The sequence below is a fragment of the Prunus mume genome, linkage group LG1 (genome assembly GCF_029339155.1).
Source record: "Prunus mume cultivar Tortuosa linkage group LG1, ASM2933915v1, whole genome shotgun sequence".
In the NCBI taxonomy this organism is placed as follows: Eukaryota; Viridiplantae; Streptophyta; class Magnoliopsida; order Rosales; family Rosaceae; genus Prunus; species Prunus mume.
Window position 1 is genome coordinate 19,009,728 of NC_142698.1, and position 23,217 is coordinate 19,032,944.

Genomic DNA, 23,217 nt, shown 5'->3' on the forward strand with positions numbered 1-23,217 from the left:
AGGAAATTCCCCAAATAAGGTGAGAAATTTATGGGCAGGTAGATGTGTTAATTATTTGAGCATGCCTACTTCAATTTAATAAAGGGCATCAGAATACTTTCATATCGAAAATAAAATAATTATAATATGTTTATTTATGGTAATAGAAATAAATCTATAATGGGCGTTGTGGGGCACAAATAACAACGGAGGGGAACGTGGAGGCCGTAATGTCTGCGGCAGAGGAGCCCAAACGTTGAACATTCAACGTTATATACGGTGCAACGTGGAATCTTTGTTGAAACAATTTTCTAGTTATTTTAGTCATTTTAGTTTGTATTTTCGTAATTGTTGTTTACTAAATTTTGTAAGGTCCTTGCTTGTTTGCTGAGAGTGGCCACATCTTGTTTTTCATGAGCCAATTTGCGGAGATTCTTCGAAAGTAAAAAAGAAAGTATTTCTCTATCTCGATGTCACCAACCCTTTTTTAAAAATACTATTTCTCTCATCAAGTGATTGGTGATATGAACAGAGAAATAAGAAGGAAGAACAATGACATTTAATAACGTGATGAGAAATAGAAAGAAAAGACAATAACACCGAACTTCTTAAAACTCAAAGTATTTGCCCTTAACATTAGCCTTACGTACGTACATTATATATGTTTCTCCCTAGCTATTAGTAATACTTGAGTTAATATTTCACCTATAAAGTTTGATGGAGTTTAATATTTTGGACCTACCCCTCTCTCCCTGGCCTCTGCCAATAAATCTTGGCTAGGTGGTCTGTCACTTAAATGAGTTGAATGTCCGAACACAAAGTTGAATTCCTCAGTACTGCATGATTCTTTATTTGCGAAAAGAGTAAATGAGTAAATATAGAAAACAGAAGCTACGTACAAAAACCCCGTGAAATATTAACTGCAAGCGTTATGTATTTCACATGAATTTTCTGAAAACTGGGAGGTGTTCGATGGCCTTCTGTACTATCTGATGATCTGTACTAAAATTACAAACATTATTATTATTATTATTATTATTACTGACTCTCTCTCTCTCTCTCTCTCTCTCTCATTGTTTTCAAAATTTGTGAAAATTATTATATAGTTGTATGAAAAGTTGTGAACTTCAGTTTCAACTAGCAAGCAACTGGTTTGTTGGTACCGTCATGCAGAAGCCTTGTGCTAGCATTTCACTTTAAGCAAAGAAAGATGGAGTTGCTTTTTGGATATATGTTTAAATTCAATTTGTGCTCTCTGTGTGTATGTTTCTTTCTCTCTCCATTGTCATCATATTTCCCCACACTAATAATGAGTTGTTGCATTGCCACTTTTAAATTTTGTGTTTGTTCCTCAACCGCCCTTTCCATTTGAATTTGAAGTACTAGTAGTAGGGTATGTTTAGTCAAGGTGGTCCGAGGATTCTGAGGTCATAGTCAGCCTACATATAGATTAGGTCTTACGGATTTACAGTTAAGAATTTGATTAAGGTTAGTTAAAATTATATATGGTCAAACCTATTATTCAAGCCTAATAGTCTTATCTTACCCCTCGGAAGGCTTTCTAATCTGTTTGCTTTGGGCTGCCGTGGGAAACACAAGCAAATTACATATATAACCCTAGCTTAGCCCGGGGAATAATTTTGTAGGGTTTATTGAAATGAAAGAGTGAATAGCAAGGCAAGGTATGGTTATGAACTTATGGTAGGATGAAAGGGGCATTTGTGCATGCTTCGCAGGTACAAGATTGACAGCAACAACTTACCTCTTCTTTCTAAATTAGCAGCTTGGCACCGTTTATTTATATATTTAAATATGAAGTTGATGTACTGTTGAGCTCTCTTTTCATGACGTTCAATCTTTTGAATATTCAAAGGCTGGGCTCGATAAAGTCAAAAAAGCTCAATTGCTTGTCTGTTTCCTTTGAAATTTTTCTGCAGCCATCTGCTTTCTTTTTACTTTCTCACACCAGAAGATATATACATATAGTCTATAGACGGGGGTGGGGTGGGGTGGGGAAGTGGAGGACCTCTGGGTCTATGTATATTAATTAGCTACTCTCCTTCATATACGTACCAACAATAGTTCATGGAATGGAATATTGAAATAAAAGTGGGTCTCATTCTCATACTTACTTATTTTGCTGTTGATTATGAATAGAATTTCAACCGACATCTTTAATTAGTTGGTCAGATTAAGACAACAACTGATAAATTATGCTATAATTGCTAATTAAACTAGCATATTAAAGAATGGAAGAATACGTACGCAGCTGATTTCATCTGCTTTTCTGGGTAGGGTAGCTCGAGTAGCTCGAAGCTTTTTAATTCAGTGGGAACCAGCTGCTGATTCATGTCAACTTTCCTTGGATCACTTTAGTGTAAAGTTCATTTCACTATTCATTTCATGCCCCATAATTACTTTGACTTTCCTGCTTGCTTCAATTAATTCACTTTCTTCGGTTGATACTGGAAACAAAACAAGTAATGGGAGGGAAGATTGACTTTCAGAAGAACTGGTTTGATGGATATTATTCTAATTTGTCAAAACACCATTGCCTATAATTATGGAGCCTTCATTAGCTACCGATAAGTTAACTAGACAGATGAGGTTAACCAAACGCATTGACGTTTTCATTGTTGGGTTGGGTCAGATTGAAGGAGTCACTCCAAGTAGATGGGAACACAATCATGGCACAAGGGACATATGCAAATGATGAACGAACATATGAAAAAAGATCAACATTCCTATTTGAATATTATTGTCGGTGCATTCATAACATCCAAATTACAGAAATTAATCAAATGAAATCCAACATCTTGCACATGCCCCATGCTGCTTTGTCAATCTTAATCCCCAAATCAATGGGACAATCATAATTAATTAACTCCTCGTCGTCTTCTTCTTCTTCTTCTTTAAATCTTTTATTTTAAAAGATTGCAGTAATTTAAATTAAATGAAGCAAGGATTTGTCAACATTGTCGGTCTCTTGACAATCTGTGTACGAAGCAGAGAGAGACTTCATGGATAGGATTTGTACTGTTCTTTACTGGGGCAAGTTTTTCTTCACTTTCACTTTCACTTTCACTTTCACATTCACTTTCACATAGGTAGGGTAGGGGCAGGGGAAGGGGACCATATATAATTGCACTCCCTAAGTAAGTACCCTTCATCATGCACGTAAGAAGGGCATGTTTACTTACTTCAAAATAAAAAGTTATGAATCAAGATGCAAGGAGGTTATGAATCTTTGACCCAAAAACAAAGGAGTATCCATGATATTTCAGGTATTAGATTACGAATTCGTCAAAATAATTCTGGAAAATTAAAAATTAAAATCATTTCAAATAAATAAAAACAAAATTGAAAAAACGTTAAACAAATTTGGATACATTATATACAGAGTCAATGAAAATAGTCATCTCCCTTGGCATTATTATTGTGTTCAATTGTTTATTGTGTTCAATTGTTATCAAAAAAAGATTGTGTACAATTGGTGGCAGCCCCACTTCTCCACGAATTTTGCATCGAAAATGACTATTCACTATAAATTGTTGTCACTTTGGTCTCATTTTACGTATTAATTATTTAACCAACCTTTCCCTGTGACAGGAATATTTACCAACCTTAATTAAATCATTTTCTTGAGCTATGTAGCAATGCCAGCATCCCACCCAACTATTTGTGCACGTGTAAGTAATTCTTAAAATAAAAAGAATATTAAATATGTCCCACATAAACGAAGCAAATTCTCGAACAACTTCTCTTCGTTGGATCATACAAGAGATTGCGTCCTGGACCACAGCATTCCATGGATCTCCAACACTGTCGGTTATATTTTTTTTCATTTCACAAAAATTGTAAATCTTTGTTTTGGGCCAAGCATGATCAGCTTGTAGATCACAGGCCCACAGTCAAGAAGCCCATTGGACTAAACTCAGGCCCACCACATACTACAAAATAATGGCCTCCATTCATTGGGATCCTAACTGCCAAATAGACTGACTCCGTCCGCTCACCAATTGCAGACCACCACGCGTTCTCTCCCGATTGGGTCCTCCACCAATACTCCCGCGCCATTATAAACCTCCACCCGTAACGGAACTCCGCTAACCTTGCCGATCAAATTCATGAATTTTCCCCTTCTCGAGAGCAAGGGAAAGAAAGAAAGAAAGAAGAGAGAGAGAGAGAGAGAGAAGTGACGAGAAAGCAAGAGATTGAGCAACGCAAATGGCGACAGTTCAAATGCAGAGAGTTGCAGTATCGCCACAGGAACAAGCCAATATTGACGCAGCGAAGAAGAACAGAATTCAGGTTTCCAATACCAAGAAACCACTCTTCTTTTACGTCAATCTTGCAAAGGTATGTTTCTATAGTAAAATAATTTATTTATTTATTTATTTGACAAATGAAGGAAAGAAAAGGAAAAGGAAAAGGAAAAGGAAAATGAAATTTAGTAAAATAATTAATTAATTCATTAAGCTAATTCTAGGGATATACGAAACTGAAATACATTACAAAAATTTACTTAAGAATCAAAATCAGAATCATGAAACCACGGAATTCATCGGTTCTTTGAAAGAAAAGTAAGGAAGATGAAAAGAATATGCATGTGGTTTTTCTTAAATCATTCTGGTAAGATGTATATTTCTTGTTTGCATTGTTTTTTCTTTGATGCAGAGGTATATAGAGCAGCACAATGAGGTTGAGCTATCTGCCTTGGGAATGGGTAAATCTTTTCGGAATAGTTTCTCAGTATAATTTTTTTAACATGTTTTTATAATTCAGCATGCTATAAATTCAACATATTTGATAACTCAACAGAAATGAGTATAACAGAAATTTTGGGATTTCATGATTCCGTAGCAACTGCAATATCAGTTTGTATGTGGCCTTATGGTAATGTAGTCATGCACTTCTGGTTTCACATGGTCGCATAATTTTTCCTCTTGCTAGTTTTAATTTCTCAATCAATAGAAACTAGTCTGTCACATGTTGCGATTTGATGAACAACTCCCTAATTGCTTTCAATTGAAAAACTAACAGCGTTCGGAAGCTCTAAATATTTTCTAAATGACTAGGCTTCAATTTTTCAACTGTCCACTGAAGTACTGGAAAATGGTATCACAATGTTGGAGAAGATTTAAGAGTTTTTTCAGTTACTGTAGATTTCCACTGTTATCTTTTTATGATGAACATTGAATGCCGGCACTTTCCTTCTTTGTTGTTCCTACATTCCTGCTAATTTCCTGCGCTTTTGTTATTACAGCAATCACTACAGTTGTCACTATTGCCGAGATTCTGAAAAACAATGGACTGGCTATTGAGAAGAGTAAGAAATTTGTCCTCTTAATGCCAAAAAGCATGCAAAAAAATTATGGAGGTAGCTGATTTGGTTATCTTTGTTTGTGGGATTGAACAGAGGTGTCCACATCTACTGTTGGAATGAAAGACGAGAACAAGGGTCGTCTCGTGCAGAAGGCTAAGGTGGGTTTCTTTAGTTGAGGGCTTTTAAGTTGGTTTAATCATATCTTATGACCTTTCCATTTGGCTCTGATATCTTTCTTTTTCTTTTTTTCTGTTTTTAACTTCTAGATTGAGATTGTGCTGGGGAAGTCTGAAAAATTTGACGCTATAATGAAAATGAATGCTGCTATACTTGCTCCAGAGGCAGTTGCTGAGGCAAAGAAATGACAACAAACAGTAGAGCCCTTCCAACAGTTCATTGTTGTAGTTTAACATTCACATTGTTTTTTACGCTCTGCCTCAATAGAGATAAGTAGGATAATAGGTAGATAAATTTTTTTTTGAAGTTGCTAGTATGAATATTAAAGAGAGTAAAGAAAACAATGATCATAAATGAGATCGCAGTGCAGAGAGAGAGGCTGCAGTGGTATGCTACTCTCTAGTTTCATCCTTTCGCAGAGAATTGTAAAGATCTTCTCTTTTATCATATGTTTCCTTCTAGATTTGTAATGTTTTCATCTTTCTGCACGTAATTTTGATGACTGAATGACAAAGTGGGAAGAAATTTTACTGACTCTACTTCTCAGATCTGCCTGCTTGATTTGTGATGGATTTTTTAATTTATATTTTTATAATTAAAAACATCTTAAATTTGGGTTATAGCGTCTATGTGAATTATGAACAGTAGGTTCTTGCTTATGAGAGTCATGCTCTTATGATCTGGTTTTCCCAGTCTGAGTTTTCACAGAATTACAAAGCATTTGATGATGGCTTTGACAGTTACTATTGCTTTCAGTAAATGCCAAAGCAGTTTTTCCCTCTACTTAAGTTTCAAAGATGTAGAAAGATCTCATCATAGATTGTAGTTTACTATCACTATGATATGATGGATGAGTAAGGTACTCAGGCAAGGTCTAAGAAGATTTCTTGAATTGCAGACTAATAAGTATCGGACCTTTTATGATATCCTGCATTCTGATATTTGCATAAATAGGCTATAAATTCACTTTGATCTTCATATTCTATATTGTTTATTTCTTTTTATAGTTTGTGTCAAGCATATCGGTTATTACTTTGAATGTTTGTACTGATTCATTTATGTTGATGACGCAAAACTGCAGAACACACATGCACATTACATGTGTGCTGAGTTTAGACAAAACTCAGCATTGTACTTATTTGCTGGAGGGCTTGTACCTATTTGGTTCAGCCTTAAAACCGGGTGCTGCCTGCTCCCAGAACTCTCTTGATTGAAGTGTAAACAAACATTTTGGTACGTTATTTACTCGGATAAGGCACAGCGAGTCTTCCAGAAACGCACTCATAAATTTCGTATGTCGTTTTCTATGGTCAAATATGTAAAAACATCTAAATGGGCAAATTCTAGATAATTTAGCAATTTAGCCCCTTCCATCTTTTTATATCATGCATTCTTTCATATGAAGAATTCAGAGGCAATTTGCATTTTGAGGTTCTGAGTAGGAATTGACTAGATTTTCTCTTTGGAAACTGCTTGGCCACCATTGACAGTTCCCAAGGGTTTATCAACACCTTCTTCTATCGCTATTATATATTCGTCTGTTCCACAATGTTTTCGGATGATCACCTTAGGTATGGTTAAATCTTGATCTTTGTTAGCCATAAGGCCATTCTCAACCTTCTTAAATTGAGAGTTTGTTTTGCATCAAATTTCCATGTTTTTTTCCGCTTGATCTAATTTGATATTGTTCTCTGTTTTGTTGTGTCCAAAAGGATAGTAGATCTGGTTAGAGAACAAAATAATAGCTCTCTTTGTATTATATTGTCCGAGTCTTGGGTGGATAATTTTGCTTGAATGTTGTGATTGCATGTCATCTATGGAAAATTCCACTGTGTTCTTTAGTGATTGCAGTGGATGACATTTCAGATGCATTACTTTTAATGTGTTGCTTCTTTATTGAGATTGAGAACAAGCAGATCTGCAGTTGCCACTAGATCTGCAGTATCCATTAGATATGCAGCTGCCATTAGTTCTGCACTTGTCATTATATGTAATGAGTTTTATGATGGAAGCTGCGTTTGTCATGTGATGTTAATCATGTGGTTTACTTTCTTGTTTTCATGTAATTTCTTCTTTTATGTGGTGAGCATATCATTTGATTTGTTGCATGCCGGATTCTGCAAGAACAAGTCGGTGCTTGCTTGTTGTAACTTTGACTTGTTTTGCATTTCATCGTACTCTCCAGATTTTTGCATATTTTAGCATTTCAGTTTCAATTATGTTTTAAAATAACTTCTTCAGATTAGGATGCAAGAACACTCAGTTTCAATTACTAGTACTCCTTTTCCTTGTGTTTGCTGATAATTGGAAGCATCTGAAAAGTCACCATTGAAAGGTTCCAAAGGTTACAAACAGAAAATCAAACTGGTTTTTTATTCATCAAGAGAAAATCTTGTATTTCACATCAAATCCATATCCAATGTTCTATTTGTTGATGGGGGCTAATAGCGCCATTATAAAAAGAAAAAACCATTCATAAAGGTAGAGTTATGATTAAATGTGTAATTTTAGTTAACAATATATCTAAAGCTTATAATATGAACTAAGAATTCTTTCAACAACAAAAAATATACTAAGAAGGAAAAAGAGGTGAGTATGGTATTGAGTAATGATATATCCTTTTATTTTTTTTGGGTTTTTGGGTAAAAAAATATATCCTTTTTTTTGGGGTACTAATGAAAAGATTGAGTATATACTAATCTATATATATAGAGTAAAAGATAGAGTATAGTAAAACATTCAAAATACCAGAAAATGTCATTGGTCAATGCAAACAATAATAATTGAAATTATTAATTAAATGAGGATAATATGATAAATTCACATGTTTTTATATTTAAAAAATTAAAATTAAAAGAAAAATCAGATAATGGATTCTATTTTTATGGAACATAACTACCCATTATATTTTTAATTCTAAAAAAAAAAGCCCATCGCATGTCCGAAAGCGCGTGCGGAGAGATTAATGATAAAGAAAGGGAAAATAAGTAGAAGAGGTGGGTATACTTAGCAAATTCGTTGGGTATACAAAAGAACTACAGACAACGACCCTTGGGCCTTTACTTACTTACCTTCCCCCAACGCTCTCTCTCAATTTCTCAAATCAAGATAATTCACTCTCTACCTCTGTTTCTTTTTTTCGTCTGAATCATTCTCTCCCTGTAAACCCCTTCGAAACCCTAATCTGCTCTTCTTTTCCCCCTTCGACAATTCGACCCTTCAGTTCCAGATTATTTGGTTTCGTGCTCCTACTATCATTTCTCCTCCTTACCCATGTAAATATGCTTATACTTTTGTGTGTATTTCTTTTTTGCAATTTTCTACGGTTTTAGTGTCATATTTTCTTCATTTGTTTCTGTATATCAATCGTTCACGTTTGTTCGTTATTGGGGTTTTTATTATTATGTTGTTTTGGGATTCTAGGGCTGTTATTTTTATTGGAAGAATGTTCTTGTTCTTCATTAATCATGACGTGCTGGCTATTATATTGTGAGATATACTTTCACTAATCTATGGTTCTGTGACGAGTTTTTCGATTTTAGTGTTTTTCACCATTCTCTTTTTGCTGTCAGCTTCTTCTTTATTTAGGTTGTTTCATATTTTTTTCTTGAAGATTCTTTCTCTCTTTTATATCTTGATTTATGTGATTTATGTTTAATAATGCAGAAAACTATTTATGGCTGAAGTTGATAAACTCTTTGGTGAACATGCTGGAGAGGAGGTACCTGAGAATGTGACTGAAATTGAGGCTGAGACTGAGGACGCACAGCCACAGGAACAAGACCAGGCACTGGCAGAGGAGGAGGCAGATGCAGATGCATTGGCTCAGGAACAAGAACGTGCTGTTTCACTAGCACAGGAACAAGAACATGCACTGGCACAGTTACAGGCGCAGGAACAAGAACATGTACTAGCCCAGTTACAGGCGCAGGAACAAGCACAGGCACTGGCCCAGTTACAGGCGCAGGAACAAGAGCAGGCACTGGCCCAGTTGCAGGCGCAGGAACAAGAACAGGCACTGGCCCAGTTTCAGGCACAGGAAGAAGTAGAAGTGCAAGAGGAGGAGTTGCAAGTGCCTGAACACAACCAAGAGCATCATGAGGATGCTGTGGTTGGTGGAGGCGAGAAAAAGTGGCCTGGATGGCCTGGGGAGAGCGTGTTTCGGATGCTGGTTCCTGCCCAGAAGGTTGGCAGTATAATTGGACGCAAAGGGGAGTTCATTAAGAAAATAGTTGAGGAGACGAGAGCTCGCATCAAAATTCTAGATGGTCCTCCAGGAACAACTGAAAGAGCTGTAAGTTTCTAGTGAACATGTTCAACAGGGATTTAGTAGTGCATAACTTGTTACTTCTTGTCTCCACCTTGAATGAATTATAATATGTATCTGCTTTTGGTCACTTGGCATATTATGCTTTTACATTGGAATATATTTAGGCCTTTATTGTTCCTATGGTTTAATTACTGTGCTAAGTTTCCTGTGAAGGAAGCTTCCTTGAGGGAAATAAATGTTTGATTGTTGTTGACATTTCTTATTGCTTATCATACTATGATTGACTTCTAAGTGACTATTACAGAGCTACTTGTGTACAGTCTTATGGTGAATAAGCAAAATAAGGTGTATAAACAGATGTACCATTGTTCAAACGACCTGGGGAAAGAAAAAGATGAAGTTTTTGGATTTTGACTGTCATTTCTTTAGAAAAGTTACAGGTTAAAAATGTTAGACTAATGCTATTGGTTGATAATAAAAATATACAATAACTGTCTTAGAAAATGTGCAACAAAGGTATGAGGCATAACACATATGTTATGTCAACAAACACATTTAAAGAATTTTCCATCCGATGTTGGAGATTCTTGATTGGTGTGACTAGAAATATAATATATGTTTCTCAAAAAGTTCTAGTGCATTTGATCATATCCCTCAGTTGTGATATTTTTATAGTTAAATGTGTACTAAGTGTAGATCTTTTAGGCAAGAAACTTTCACCCAAATGAAAACAATTCACTTTATAAGCTTTCATTAATAACTAGCACTATTATTTTGAAGAGTCTGAAAATCCATAAGAACTATGAAAACAGTGAAGGCAATTAATAACAAATGTGAGTCGCCACTCCTAAATATTGAACTCTAGAATTCTTTTTCTACAAATGTTTAACCAAAAGAAGAGATAAAAGAATCAACATCAAAAGAATCCCCAAAATATGAATGCAGTTCCATTTATTGTAATAACAACAATGAATGTGTGCAGGTTTTTTCGTGCAAATTTTAAGGCAACGACTCAATCATCAATAAGATCCCAAACTTGAAGAACCAAAGGTCCAGATTGCAGGGATCAGCATTGAGCATTACAATGTGCTGAAAAGTTTATCTGAATAAACACATACACTATTCGAACAATTGTACCATGAAGCTCCGCATTATCTCTGGTAACTTCAGAACCTGGATGATTGATGTCTTGCCGCAGATGGTTTACACCATAAAAGAAACCAATAATCCTCAATAACGTGATACTGAAGAATAATGTTAAATCTAAAGTGGCTTATAAACTGTCCTACATATGTTGAAACTAGATAAGCAGTGTAACTAACCACGATCGATTGTCAATATCGGTGAATAAGTAACACGTAAAAACTTATCTCTTGTAGGCCATGATACTGTGGTCTATTAAGATTATGAAATAGATATGGTCAATTTATATTTGGTTGTAAGATGCTTAATAGATATGTTTGCGGTGTACCTTTTGGTTTATGATGTGGCTGAATGCTGTGTGGTCCTTGTTTTGCCAAGTTCAGTTTTCAAAGGCCAGTGTTTATTCTATGCTGATGGTTCTTTTTATTGCTTTGATTAGGTAATGGTTTCTGCTAAGGAGGAGCCTGATTCTTCTTTTCCTCCTGCAATGGATGGCCTTTTGAGGGTTCACAAGCGGATTATTGATGGTTTGGATGGTGATTCTTCTCATGCTCCACCGGGCATGGGTGGCAAAGTCTCCACAAGGCTGCTGGTGGCAGCTTCACAGGCAGGAAGCTTGATTGGAAAACAGGGAGGAACTGTTAAATCTATTCAAGAATCATCTAACTGCATAGTTAGAGTTCTTGGAGCAGGTCATCTTCCTTGTATTTTGAATCTCTTATATTTTCCAGTTTTCTAAAATGCTTGTAGACATAAAGATAAAAGAGCATCTTATTGTGAGTTCTGCAGGAGTCATCATTAAAGTACATAATTGCGTGTCTTGTTAGATATGGTTTCCAATGTTATAACATGCAAGGTTTTGTGTCTCTTCAGTATAATCAAATAAACGAGGTTATGGATATGAGATTAGATATTTAGTAGCTGTATTTAAGTTTTGGAGTACCAATATTAGTTATTGAGCATTTGCGTGGCAGCAATCATTGTTGTATTTATGGGATACTACCTATTGTATGATACATAGTTTACATACATTGAAAGTTGAAGTGTTTTCTTCTTGGTAAAATGTTTACCTTCTTTTAGTCTTGCATTCCTATCTTTGGCTGGACATATTGTTTTGTGCATGTTTAGTTACCTCGGTTTGATTGCCTGACCTTTTGTTGAATGATTTACTGCAGAAGACCTGCCGATTTTTGCTCTTCAAGATGACAGAGTTGTTGAAGTAGTGGGTGACGCAGTTGGTGTGCACAAAGCAATTGAACTGATTGCATCTCATCTTAGGAAGTTTCTAGTTGACCGCAGTATAATTCCAATATTTGAAATGCATGTACGTCTGCCTTTTTCTCTCAATTGCAATAATTCAAACCAACTCTCAACATTCGTCTTGAATGAAACACGTGATGATCAATATTTTGTGTCAGATGCAAATGGCAAATCCTCAAATGGAACATGCGCCCCCTCATCAACAATGGGGTCCACCCCAAGGTCTTCCCCACAATGCTGGTGGGGGTCCTGGATTTGGGCCTCCTACTCCCCAGTACATGCCACCTCCTCGGCAGCATGACAATTACTATCCACCAGCTGACATGCCCCCCCCCATTGAGAAACAGCCTCATCATGGTATATCAGCTTATGGAAGGGAAGCTCCAATGGGCGTCCACCAGTCATCAAATGCTCAATCAGCACCATCAATGGTCACACAGGTTATACTTGTGTTTCTTTTAATTTATTAAACATTAAACTGATGAGTACTAGTTCTTTCTAGTAGTCCAAATATGCGAATGATGATGGGTTTTCTTGTTTTTGCAGATCACACAGCAAATGCAAATTCCGCTGTCATATGCTGATGCTGTTATTGGCACAGCTGGAGCAAGTATAAGCTATATTCGACGAGCTAGTGGGGCAACTGTTACAATACAAGAAACTAGGGGTGTTCCTGGAGAGATGACTGTTGAAATCAGTGGAAGTGCTTCCCAAGTCCAAGCAGCTCAACAACTGATACAGGCAATGCACCTTGTCCTGGCATTTGATTCTTTTATCTTAATCATGCTTTCTAGCTTATTAGATTTTTGTGAGTTAATAATAGGATTATGGGCAAACAAACTCAAGGTGGTTTGTTGGGTATTCTGTTGTATTATCATTTAGTGCATTAGCTATGTTGGAAAGCTTCTGCTATTGTTAGTGTTGATATAATATATACTAGCCTAAAAGTTTTTGTTCAGTTTGATAGTGCAGAGACTTGACAGTGCTTTGTGTTTTTGTTTGTAGAATTTCATGGCAGATGCTGGAGCACCGCAGCCGACACAAACTGCTGGCTCTGTGGATCAAGGTTATAATTCCTATGCAGCTCATGGTTCAGTATATTCATCTCCCCCATCCAATCAAGGACATGCAGGACATACTGGTGGCTATGGCTCAGTCTATGGCTCACATTATGGGTACTAGATAGGAACCTCAATTTGGTTTTGTCAAAGAGAGACTAAAATCGTTTATTGTTGTGACTCGGTCAATCAGAGAGTAGTTTCTTTAGGGCAGTTGTATCGATACTGTGCTTTCGCTTTTCAAACTTCGTTTTTGAACTAGTTAAATGTCAGATTTATCGTGTTTGTTAGGCTAATCTTGTTCTTAATAATTTTCCTTTTCCTGCTGATGCATTTTGTAGCATACGATGCATACCAACACCGGATAAACGTTTTCAGAGTTGTGATGTGACATTAAAAAAATATTTAAAAAATATTTTTTACATGGGTCCTTTGGTAGTTTTATTGTTAATCCACTTTTAGGCTTCGTTGATTAGTTTCTGAGTTTGTTTCCTGTCTTTCCAGTTGGGAAGTTTGAAAAACTTAAAGGAATCGGCTACTTTATGGACAACAGTAAGTAGGTTGACAAAAATCAAAGGAAATAATGATGAGAATATTTAGCGATTGGAAATTATGACAAACTCATTTTTAGTATTGTGGTATTTCTCATTTCAATGTTCGAAGATGTCATAAGTTTGAATCCTCTCCCCCCGGTCAAAAAAAAGTAAGTGATAGGAAACTATGGGCCACTATGCATTAGGTTGACAGAGATGAGAAGAATCGATCATGAGGTTGGCAGAGATGAGGAGAATCGATCATGGGAAAAGTTATAACTATGGGTCACCATGCATTAGGTTGACAGAGATGAGAAGAATCGATCATGGGAAAAATTATAAAAAGGCATCCCGTGTTGCTACTATGAATTTTCCCAAGGACATTATAATTCTGGCATTAGGGAACTTGGGAAGCATCTGTTTTATTAAGGAAATGCTTTCAAGTAAAATCACGTTTTCTTTTTTCCTTTATTGGCCAGGCAGTAAATAAAGTTGGAATGTCTGTTTTCCTTTCACAATTTTCCTTGTGTTGATGATCACATAATTTAGTAGATAAATAGAGAGAGGTTGGTGGTTTCCCACCAGACAGAAACCCCATGACGATTCTTTTTTAGACTTGTAACTCTAAAAGCAGTGGATTATTATTCAACCTGATTCTGTTTGTCTTCTGCCTAAACTTTTCATTGCTTTACGCTTTGAATTAAGCTTCATGTCATGTAAAATAGCTGGAGAGAACATAACCCTTTGAATTTCTAGTGCTCTCTGTATTAGGTGTATTTGTAAGGATTTAATTTTCAAACCAAAGAAAATTCTGAGCTGAAAACGTGCGAATATTTTCCAAACATCGCATCATTTAGAGAAAATTAGAAACTTCTTCCTTAGGAATCTAACCCAAACTTCTCCCTCCATTTCTTTTTATATTGTTTTAAGTTCTCCTTCATTTCCATTTATGCAGACTATAAACAGTGACCTCCTCATCCCTCACAAGTTAACTGTCTTCTAATTCTATCACTTTCATATTTCCAGAACATTTGCTCCCTTCCAAAGTTCTCACACATATCAATGGAAAATAGTGAAGATGGCTCAAACTCCAAGGGTATGTGTGAGAAGATCTTCAGTTCTCTCTGCCCAAATTTTCAAACAAATCATCACAGTCACGGACACCACAAACTAGAGCCAACTCCTACCTCTGCTGCCCCAAACACTTCACTGCCAGTGCCAACCCATGATCATACTGGCTATTCTAACAGTGTTCAGATCAAACAAACCAATGTGTCTGGAGCTGAACCTGCGCCGACTGGAATGCCACGAATGCCAAAGGCAGAGATGAGCATGGCCAACAATGATGCATTCTCTGAGTACATTAATCGCACAAAATTTAAGATTAAAGCTATGTCCTCCAATGTTGGCATCGAGAAGGTTGCTTCCAGAGCAGGTGATGTTTATGAAACAAAGCAAGATGATACTGAAAAAGATATGTTTACGGATTTTGTTAATCGCGCTAAGTTTAAGATTAGAAAGACATCTAGCATTGGAAGCAGAAGGAATATCTCCTTTAAGAAGTAGAAGACTGCAAGTCTACAATGATACGAGGTCTTGATGAATAATGGCATGGTGGTGATTGCCAGTAAATGATCTCTCTGTTCTTTTGCAGGATGAGCCAATCAAGCCCAGCCTGTTCATTGACTGCTCTCTCTCTCTCTCTCTCCCTCTCTCATATTTCTGCCCTGGTAGCATATGCTATACAGGTTTTGTGATGTTATTGGATTCTCCTGTATGTTCTTCTTGAGTCAATTATACTAAATCGTTTGTTCTTCAAGTGGTTCTTGACCCCATGTGGTATTATATATCTGCTCTTTTGGAGCAAACTGAGTGTCACGAACTTCTGATGAGGACGTTGGATTGAAGAACATGACCATCCAATCAATTTACTACCCATTTGAGTAGTCTCTAACATGCATATCATGTGATTCAGAAAAAATGTGAGTGCATTATTTGACTGAAGTTGAGACTTCCTAACAGTGTGATTTCACTGTCTGTTTGAGGCTCATCTGATATTTCTTCATGCAATCACACAAGGGATATAACATTTTAAGTGGACCAGCCATTATTGCTTATTTATTATCCAGTAAAATAAAACATCTACATATGATTATAACAGTAAAACAAAACAAAACAAAAAATCACAATGATATTAACTATTATTCTAGTTTTGTTTCTTTCTGGACCAAAGCTATCATGTTCTGTATAATAATACCTAGATAATGTTGGGGTGTGCTTGTTGGGTTCCACTCTTAATAAATTAGGCGTAGAGAAACTGAGAATATGATCCCATGCAGCACTTCATTTGAAAAAAAAAATAATAATAATCATAAGCTTCTGCATTTACTATTTTAGGCAAATCTCTCTTCATTTCTGCATATGTTTTCAGTTTTGAAGCAACGATCACAAGATTCTCAATTACCCCATCTTACAAAAAGGTTCAAGGTCTCTTCTTTTTTTTTTTTTCCACTAAGGCCAAAGATAAATAAATACCCTCTGCAGCCATTCTTAACTAAACTACCTTACTTCATCTCCTAAACTTAGAACAAGCTTGCTCATTTCAATTTTTTTCATATCAATGGGAAAGAGTCAGCATAGCTCAAACTCCAAGTGTTTCTGCAAGAAAATCTTCAGCTTTACCTGCCCGGTTTGTAAACTGGCACCAACTCATGTTTCAGCGCAGGAGAAAAGCAAGGTTAAGGCGGAGATGCCTCCACCAACAAAGATTCATGCCGAGCTGATTCATGTCAAGGCTAATTCAAAAGTTGAGAAGCAAAATCCCAAACTAGAGGCACAACTTACAAAATCAAATAGGACAGCAAGTTCGGGTTACAATGATGCATTTTCTGACTACATTAGTCGCGCAAAAATCAGGATCAGAGCTATGTCAAATGCTGGCATGGGAAAGACTGCCTCCAGATCAAGAGATGATGGATATGATACAAAGAAAGAAGATAATGGCAAAGATACATTTTCAGATTACATTAATCGTGCAAAGATGAGGATCAGGAAGACATCAAGTATTGGAAGCAGAAATCTTATCTCCTTCAAACGAGAGTAAGGAAGGACTAAACATGGGAGCTTAACTGTTTGCTTAGAGGATCTTTACCTACAATGACAGTGACCGCCCGCAACGACTATGCAGCTTCTGCTCAAAGTCTTGATGAATAACTTAATAAGGGTTGTGTTGGTGATTCCAGAGATTGTATTGCTTGTTTGTTTGAATGCTTAAGCTGTATAATTTTTTGTAATTTCTGTTCTCCTTCTAAATAATATGGTTCCTTACTTGTGTTAATTATGCCTTAATTATTTTTTTAGTTGTACTAAACAATTCCTGATGCCATCTGACACCTTTAGCCTAATATTCAAGGTTAACAAACATTATTAGTTTATGGTTACAGATTTCAGCCTTAGCGGTTAATTAAAGGATCTTTGTGAGTAAGTAAATTGGTATTAGGTTACCAAAGAAGCATCTTGACTTCCGGGACGAAAGTGAATCTTCATTGGCTAAAAGCAAGTTTAAGATTCTCTTAGAATGGTTTGCCACCAGAAAGTGATGATTCTTTCAAACTTCAATTTATTTATGATTAGTGGAAATCAGGTTTTCGTGCTGGTAGCAACATGAATACTATTGCAGATTCCTGCCTTGATAAATGACCGGAAGATAGCCTTGATGCTTTCTTGAAGTCATCTAGTCTTTCTCCCCAATAAACTGACCTGTCATGATGTGTAAAACTGCTGGAGAAGCATCCCAGTCTCGTCAAGTCGATTGTGCTACATGAAGTGTGCTTGCGAGATTCTATTTTGTGAAGAAGATCAGGACACATTGAGTGAGAATATGATCCCAAACATCACATCACTTGGAAAATATGAAAAAAGTCTACTTTATGAAGAATATTAGCCAAATATGTCTCTCTAGTGTCTTTCATCCAACACAGAATTTAACCCAAAAGAAGAAACTGAAACTCTATTTACTTTCTTTTCACATGTTTGCAGCTCCCTTATAAATATGTGATTTACCCCAAAGCTTTGTTATTTCATATCTCTACTTTGCTCTGTTCTGTTGTGCCATACACAACAAAGCCCCCCATTTTCCTCCTATCCTACTCGTTCAAACTCCATGTCAGGGTGTGGGAAAATTTGCAGTGCTTTATGCTGCTCTACTGGTCAAACAAATGATCCTCACCACCGCATGTCCAAACCTTCACTACCAACCCATGATCACAAAGCTCAGAAAGCTAATGATCATCATGTTTCCAAGCCACATGGTAATAAACAAGAGGGTCATCCATCATCAGAGCTCGAGACCAACGACCGATTTTCTGACTACATTTACCACGTAAAGAAGAAGATCAGACATTCTATGACGAATCTTGGCGGTTCCTCCAACTCCAAAGCATATGGTGTGCATGAGACAAAGAATGAGGAGGCTACCAAGGACACATTTTCAGATTATATCAAACGTGTCAAGAGTAAGATAAAAAAGACGACCAGTAGCAATGGAAGCAGAAAGGGTTTGAAAGGAAAAACCGGGTAGCTTCCAACTTCAGTAAAAGACGTTGAAGAATCCTGGTATCGATTATTCCCGCAATAAGTTTATTGTGTATGTCAATTTGGTTTGTCACTGTTGGAATGGATGAAATGGTTGTTGTTGTGAAATTAAAATAATTTAGTGAGCTCAGTTGTGTTGTTATACTGCTCTGCTCTTATTTTTCAAACTTCAATTCAGAAGTATTGTTTGTGTTCATTAGGCTAAGTGGAGATTAATAAATTCACTCTCTGAATTCCCCCTCTTTTAATTCACTGTTAACCTTAAATGAATGAGTAGAAGATTTTGCCACAAGAACCTACAAAAAACCTTCCATTAAAAAACCCTATGATCGATCAGAATTCCAATCTCATCGTATACATAAACTTGGTGGATGATGGGTCAAATGAACCTCATGATGATTGCCGTAATACCTGTTCATCCATGAAGACCTATGGATGGTGTTTGTTCGGAGGCAGATTCAATTATATCGAACAAATCAACCGTTTTGGTAATAATTAAAATCAACATAAAGAAAGATGATTTTGAAATATTATCTTAGAAAATAAATTGTTCCTATTACGACACGCGTATTTTGGTGAAGATTTATTAATCACAATAGAGTGCGTTGTCCTTTTTGAAATTACCCATCAATGCAGATCTACCTTGAGGAGCAAGATACATATAAATTGCGAAAAACTCATCAAAGTAGGCAATCCAACGCAACCATTAGAGAATGAAAAGTATTAATGTAGGTAATAAATGGAGTGTGTTTGAACTTTAATTGGAAGTAACTAGGGTCAGAAGAATGTTCATTCAAGGAAAGTTACACGCCTAATGAATAAAAGATGCATAGATAAGTTAAAAAAGATTAGGGTTATTTACTGTAGACGTCCCTGAACTTGGCTCCCATTTGTAATTGGGTTCGTAAACTTTTTTTTTCGGCAATTAGGTCATCCAACTCTCTCATCCATTCCAATTGAGTCGTTCCATCAATTTGGCCGTTAATTTGAGGGCTAAAACAGTCCATCTAAATTAAAATATTTTTAAAATTTAAAAATTGAATAATTAAATTATATTTAATTAAATAAATAAACTTAAAAATAAAAAATCCAAACCCAAATCCCTCTCTCTCTCTCTCTCTCTCTCGCTCACTCTCCTCCTTATCCCACCCGCTCAAAACCCAGATCCCAACCCAACCCCCTTAAAACCAATGAGAGAAAGCCAAAGAATGTACTCTACCTTGCCCTCCACAGTCCTGACGTCAAGATAGATTGAAGTTGTCTACTTGGGATTTTGGGTTTTGTACATTATGTGAAATAGAGTGTTTTGTTTTGTATCTTCTTCTTGACCAGAAAAGCAACTCCTTGAGGTACCCAAACTAAGGTTTTCGGCAAAGAAGTTTTTACATGTTGGGTTGGGATCTGGGTTTTGAAGGAGGGGGGAATAGGTTGCGGAAGAGAGAGGGAGAGACAAAGAGGGAGACTAATGAACACAAATGAAAGCAAAAGAAAAGGTGAAAACCAAGGGAAGAGGCCAAGAGATTGTGGAATTGAGAAGTTTCCTTGAAGAAGAGAATTGTTGGGTAGGGTAAGTTTCTCTCTCGCTACTTTTTTTGTTTTTTGTTTTTTGTTTGTCTTTCTGGAATTCCAGAACGTTGGAATTTTCTGCACAAAGTCTCCTCTAACAAATGGCTTTCCAAAATACTCAGATTCTTGAGGTGGGGTTGTTGAATTGATGATGGAAGAACAAGGTGGCTTTCCAAAATAGTCAGATTCTTGAGGTGGGTTTGTTGGGTTGATGATGGAAGAAGAAGGGAGTTGGGGTCAATGTTAGATGAAGAACCCGAAAGGACGTTTTTAACCCCCTCAATTTGACAGACAAATTGACAGAGTTGGATGGCAGGACCCAATTGGAACTATTTATCGAGTTAATGGATGTAATTGTCGAAAAAAAAAAAGTTTATGAACCCAATTACAAATGGGGGTCAAGTTCAGAAACGTCTACAATAAATAACCCAAAAGATTATTATGAAATAATGTTGCGACAAAAATTGTTTGTATTTATGCAACCCACAAATGTTTGGTTTGGCCTTGGTTTCTTCTTCTTTTTTTTCGTTGTTTGGGATCACTTGTAGGAGTCGTAGGTAACTTTATACGACATGTGGCAACAAAGGCTATGACTACCTCTGACTAATTTGTTGTTGGACTATTATAAGAGGATGGCCTAATGCGAGTTCAAACCCAGGACACGCGGCCGAGTCCAGGGTCAAGAAGAGGCAATTAAGCAAACCAAAACGACATCGTATTGAAGGAGAACACAATCTACTATGCCCAAAAGGGCGGCTGATATCACAAATGACAAAACCTTAAACCTCTGGCTCTCCAGACCGAGCAGATCTGCGAAAATGAGAAATGATATACACAGAGAAGGTTAGGGTTTCCTGACCTTCTTTGTGGGTTTCTCATCACTCATTTTCGCAGATATGTCAAAGAAGAAAGGCTCCTGCGGCCGCACAATGTGGGCTCTGTAATCGGAGCCTTCGTTGGAGATCAGAGACATGAGCGTGAAGAAAGAGAGAGAGGACGAGACGTGCGGATTTCAATCAAGCAAAACAAGCGAAGCTCCATCAATGCGATTCTTGTTTTGCGAGGTTTAACGCCTCGATGGCCGCCATGGATCCACGATCGAATCCGTTCAAGAGCTTACAGTTGAAATCGTGCAGCAATTAACACCGACACCAGAGATCTGATGGGGCTAGGTATGGGGGTTCCAGGACCCGTCAAAGTTGATTTTGAAATTTAGGGTTTACTTAGGTTTATGGCTTACCGAGATCATTGATTTTGATTTGATGGAGCGATAGGCTGAGGACTTAGTAGATCAGTCTCTAATTCAATGCATTAATGCGTGGGCTGTTTGTTTCCATTCCAGGTACTCCATGGCAGCTTGCTCAAGGTGCGATGTCGATTGATAGAGGCACTGACAGCGGGTCTTCCATATATCGTTAAGGTTTTACTCCCTGCTCATTCAAGCATGTAGATGTTTTTCTTTTTTGAAATCATTTTTTGTTTAAAACGGATACAAAATGAACAAAAATATGTTTTCAGAGACAAATAGCATAGTATTGATGAAAACTTGAACCATATATCTGACAAAAACAAAATTGGCACACATGAATGATAGAATGGGAGCGCTTTGAAATAGCTTTTTTTTGTTGAATGATGTATCAGCTAGAGGCATGATACGAGGGAGTGGGAATGGTATCTTACATATAGAATCAGAAACATTGTATACATCAGTGATACATGATTGCATGGTGAATTTAAAAAAAATCATTTGTAGCAAAATCTGATGGTGTAATAACCATCAATAACTAGACTATTCCACCATCTGATGTTCTCAACATCAGATGATGGGGTTTCTCTAACTTTTAATGTAACATCATGTGAAAGACATTAGAACGTGAAAAATCATAAATAGGTTAGTGCATTATTCGAATTTTGTCGCACTGTTCTAGGCAATATCAGTCTCAACTTTTCAAGTTAGGATGAGAAGGGAGAGGAGTCTCAGAAGTTCTCAGTATTTTTTTTTGCATCTATACACCCAAGCAATGTTTATACAACTAAAATTTATCTGCCTATATATACTGAAGACAGATTGAAAGTTATAATTTTAGGAAGTGTTGCAGCTCTCTCTCTCTCTCTCTCTCTCTCTCCCGCTCTCTCGTTGGTACACATTAATCTTAATTTGATATAGTTTCTCATTCATATTTTATCATCTATTGACAATTACCTCTGGATTGTGTAAAAGCTGGAAGATATATATCGTATATAATTTCTGTGTATTAGCAGGCATTTTTTTTGGTAGTAAAATGTTGTTTAAAATAAAGTTATGATATACAAATGTAGTAATAGGGTATTTTAAAATGTTTCTTGAGTATGTATATTTTGGTTTGTAATCATTAACATTCACTGGTTATCCCACACCAAACGTTCTTCTTATGAGTTGCAACATCTTGCATTTTAAACAAAAGAACCTGTTGTTCTATGTTCCTTTTTTGTTATTGACATAAAGAATTGTTCTTCCTATTGTTTTTCGATCTGAAATGAACTGTTCTTCCTATGATTCCCACTTGTGGCATTTTAACTGTTCTTCCCAAGAGTTTGTCCAGTTTTTGAAGACATTATTCGTTTATGAAATGCAAGCTGGAGTCTGTTACTGTTAGCTTTTTATTTTGTTAGGTAATTGTTTTTTTGGGATTGATGTTTCTTCTAGAGACATGCAAGAAGTTTCATGATGTCTTTTGTTAGTGTGACACTTTATGTTTGTTTGCTGTGTTGTACACTTGCACGTTCAGTATGTTGCTGAGTTCTGTGCTTCGGTTTAACTTCTTCTTTTTTTCCACACTGACCATCTGGTTTATTTCAGTCTTATTCCAATTGTTATTAGTTCTGATGGTCCTAATTTATTAATTTTGTCCTCTTATCTATTGTAGTCTAAAATTTTGGGTCTTAGTATTATTTTATTAATTGTTTAACTGTTTTTTTCCAGGATATCTGAAACCAGTGGCTAGCAGGATTTCGCCTCAAAATTCCTTTTTGTTTTTATAGATATAAATTATTTACTAATTTGATCTTCTCATTTCAATCAAAAGAAGTCTGTATAATATAAATTATTTTATTTTAGTGCTGCGGTCGTTCTCTTTTTCTTTTGAGAGGCGCTTGGAATTAGCCCCAAATATTTGTTGGGCTTGTCGATAACTCTAGTAGGCATGACCATCTACTCAGCCCATCAAAACATTGCAGCTAAACCATCTAAGTATTGGGCTTTCCAAAATTTTGGCCCGTACAAAAATTGGGCTTACCAAAAATTTAAGTTCACTGGTAAAAATCTTGCCCATT

The 23,217-nt window shown here is 36.4% G+C and overlaps 3 protein-coding genes and 1 long non-coding RNA gene across 5 annotated transcripts; all 4 read left to right on the forward strand.

Annotated features, from left to right (window-relative positions):
- Positions 1–4,058: 4,058 nt before the first annotated feature.
- On the forward strand, positions 4,059–5,945 carry DAN1 (Alba DNA/RNA-binding protein). The gene is made up of 5 exons (XM_008220064.3): positions 4,059–4,338; positions 4,657–4,705; positions 5,246–5,308; positions 5,399–5,463; positions 5,572–5,945. Exons 1-5 carry the CDS (start codon positions 4,207–4,209, stop codon positions 5,668–5,670), a joined length of 408 nt encoding a protein of 135 aa, XP_008218286.1. The 5' UTR covers positions 4,059–4,206; the 3' UTR covers positions 5,671–5,945.
- Positions 5,946–8,533: 2,588 nt separating this feature from the next.
- FLK (RNA-binding KH domain-containing protein) lies at positions 8,534–13,509 on the forward strand. The gene is made up of 7 exons (XM_008220065.3): positions 8,534–8,757; positions 9,149–9,776; positions 11,335–11,587; positions 12,071–12,219; positions 12,314–12,595; positions 12,702–12,896; positions 13,161–13,509. Exons 2-7 carry the CDS (start codon positions 9,159–9,161, stop codon positions 13,335–13,337), a joined length of 1,674 nt encoding a protein of 557 aa, XP_008218287.1. The 5' UTR covers positions 8,534–8,757; positions 9,149–9,158; the 3' UTR covers positions 13,338–13,509.
- A 1,170-nt stretch (positions 13,510–14,679) lies between these two features.
- LOC103318663 (uncharacterized) lies at positions 14,680–15,565 on the forward strand. The gene has a single exon (XM_008220066.2). It carries the CDS (start codon positions 14,809–14,811, stop codon positions 15,310–15,312), a length of 504 nt encoding a protein of 167 aa, XP_008218288.2. The 5' UTR covers positions 14,680–14,808; the 3' UTR covers positions 15,313–15,565.
- Positions 15,566–19,485: 3,920 nt separating this feature from the next.
- On the forward strand, positions 19,486–23,001 carry LOC103318665 (uncharacterized). 2 transcript variants are annotated; one of them, XR_513227.2, is made up of 4 exons: positions 19,486–19,906; positions 20,028–21,077; positions 21,248–21,325; positions 22,868–23,001. It is a non-coding gene; the product is annotated as an uncharacterized LOC103318665 (long non-coding RNA). The 2 variants fall into 2 exon arrangements; XR_016123307.1 differs by having other exon boundaries at positions 19,486–19,901.
- The last annotated feature ends 216 nt before the right edge of the window (positions 23,002–23,217 follow it).

Coding starts and splice junctions, on each gene's coding strand:
- DAN1 (XM_008220064.3), top strand. CDS start 4,207: ATGGCGACAGTTCAAATGCAGAGAGTTGCAGTATCGCCACAGGAACAA. Junction 4,706..5,245: donor GCTATCTGCCTTGGGAATGG/GTAAATCTTTTC, acceptor TTGTTATTACAG/CAATCACTACAGTTGTCACT. Junction 5,464..5,571: donor GTCTCGTGCAGAAGGCTAAG/GTGGGTTTCTTT, acceptor TTTAACTTCTAG/ATTGAGATTGTGCTGGGGAA.
- FLK (XM_008220065.3), top strand. CDS start 9,159: ATGGCTGAAGTTGATAAACTCTTTGGTGAACATGCTGGAGAGGAGGTA. Junction 9,777..11,334: donor CAGGAACAACTGAAAGAGCT/GTAAGTTTCTAG, acceptor TGCTTTGATTAG/GTAATGGTTTCTGCTAAGGA. Junction 12,596..12,701: donor CACCATCAATGGTCACACAG/GTTATACTTGTG, acceptor TTGTTTTTGCAG/ATCACACAGCAAATGCAAAT.
- LOC103318663 (XM_008220066.2), top strand. CDS start 14,809: ATGGAAAATAGTGAAGATGGCTCAAACTCCAAGGGTATGTGTGAGAAG.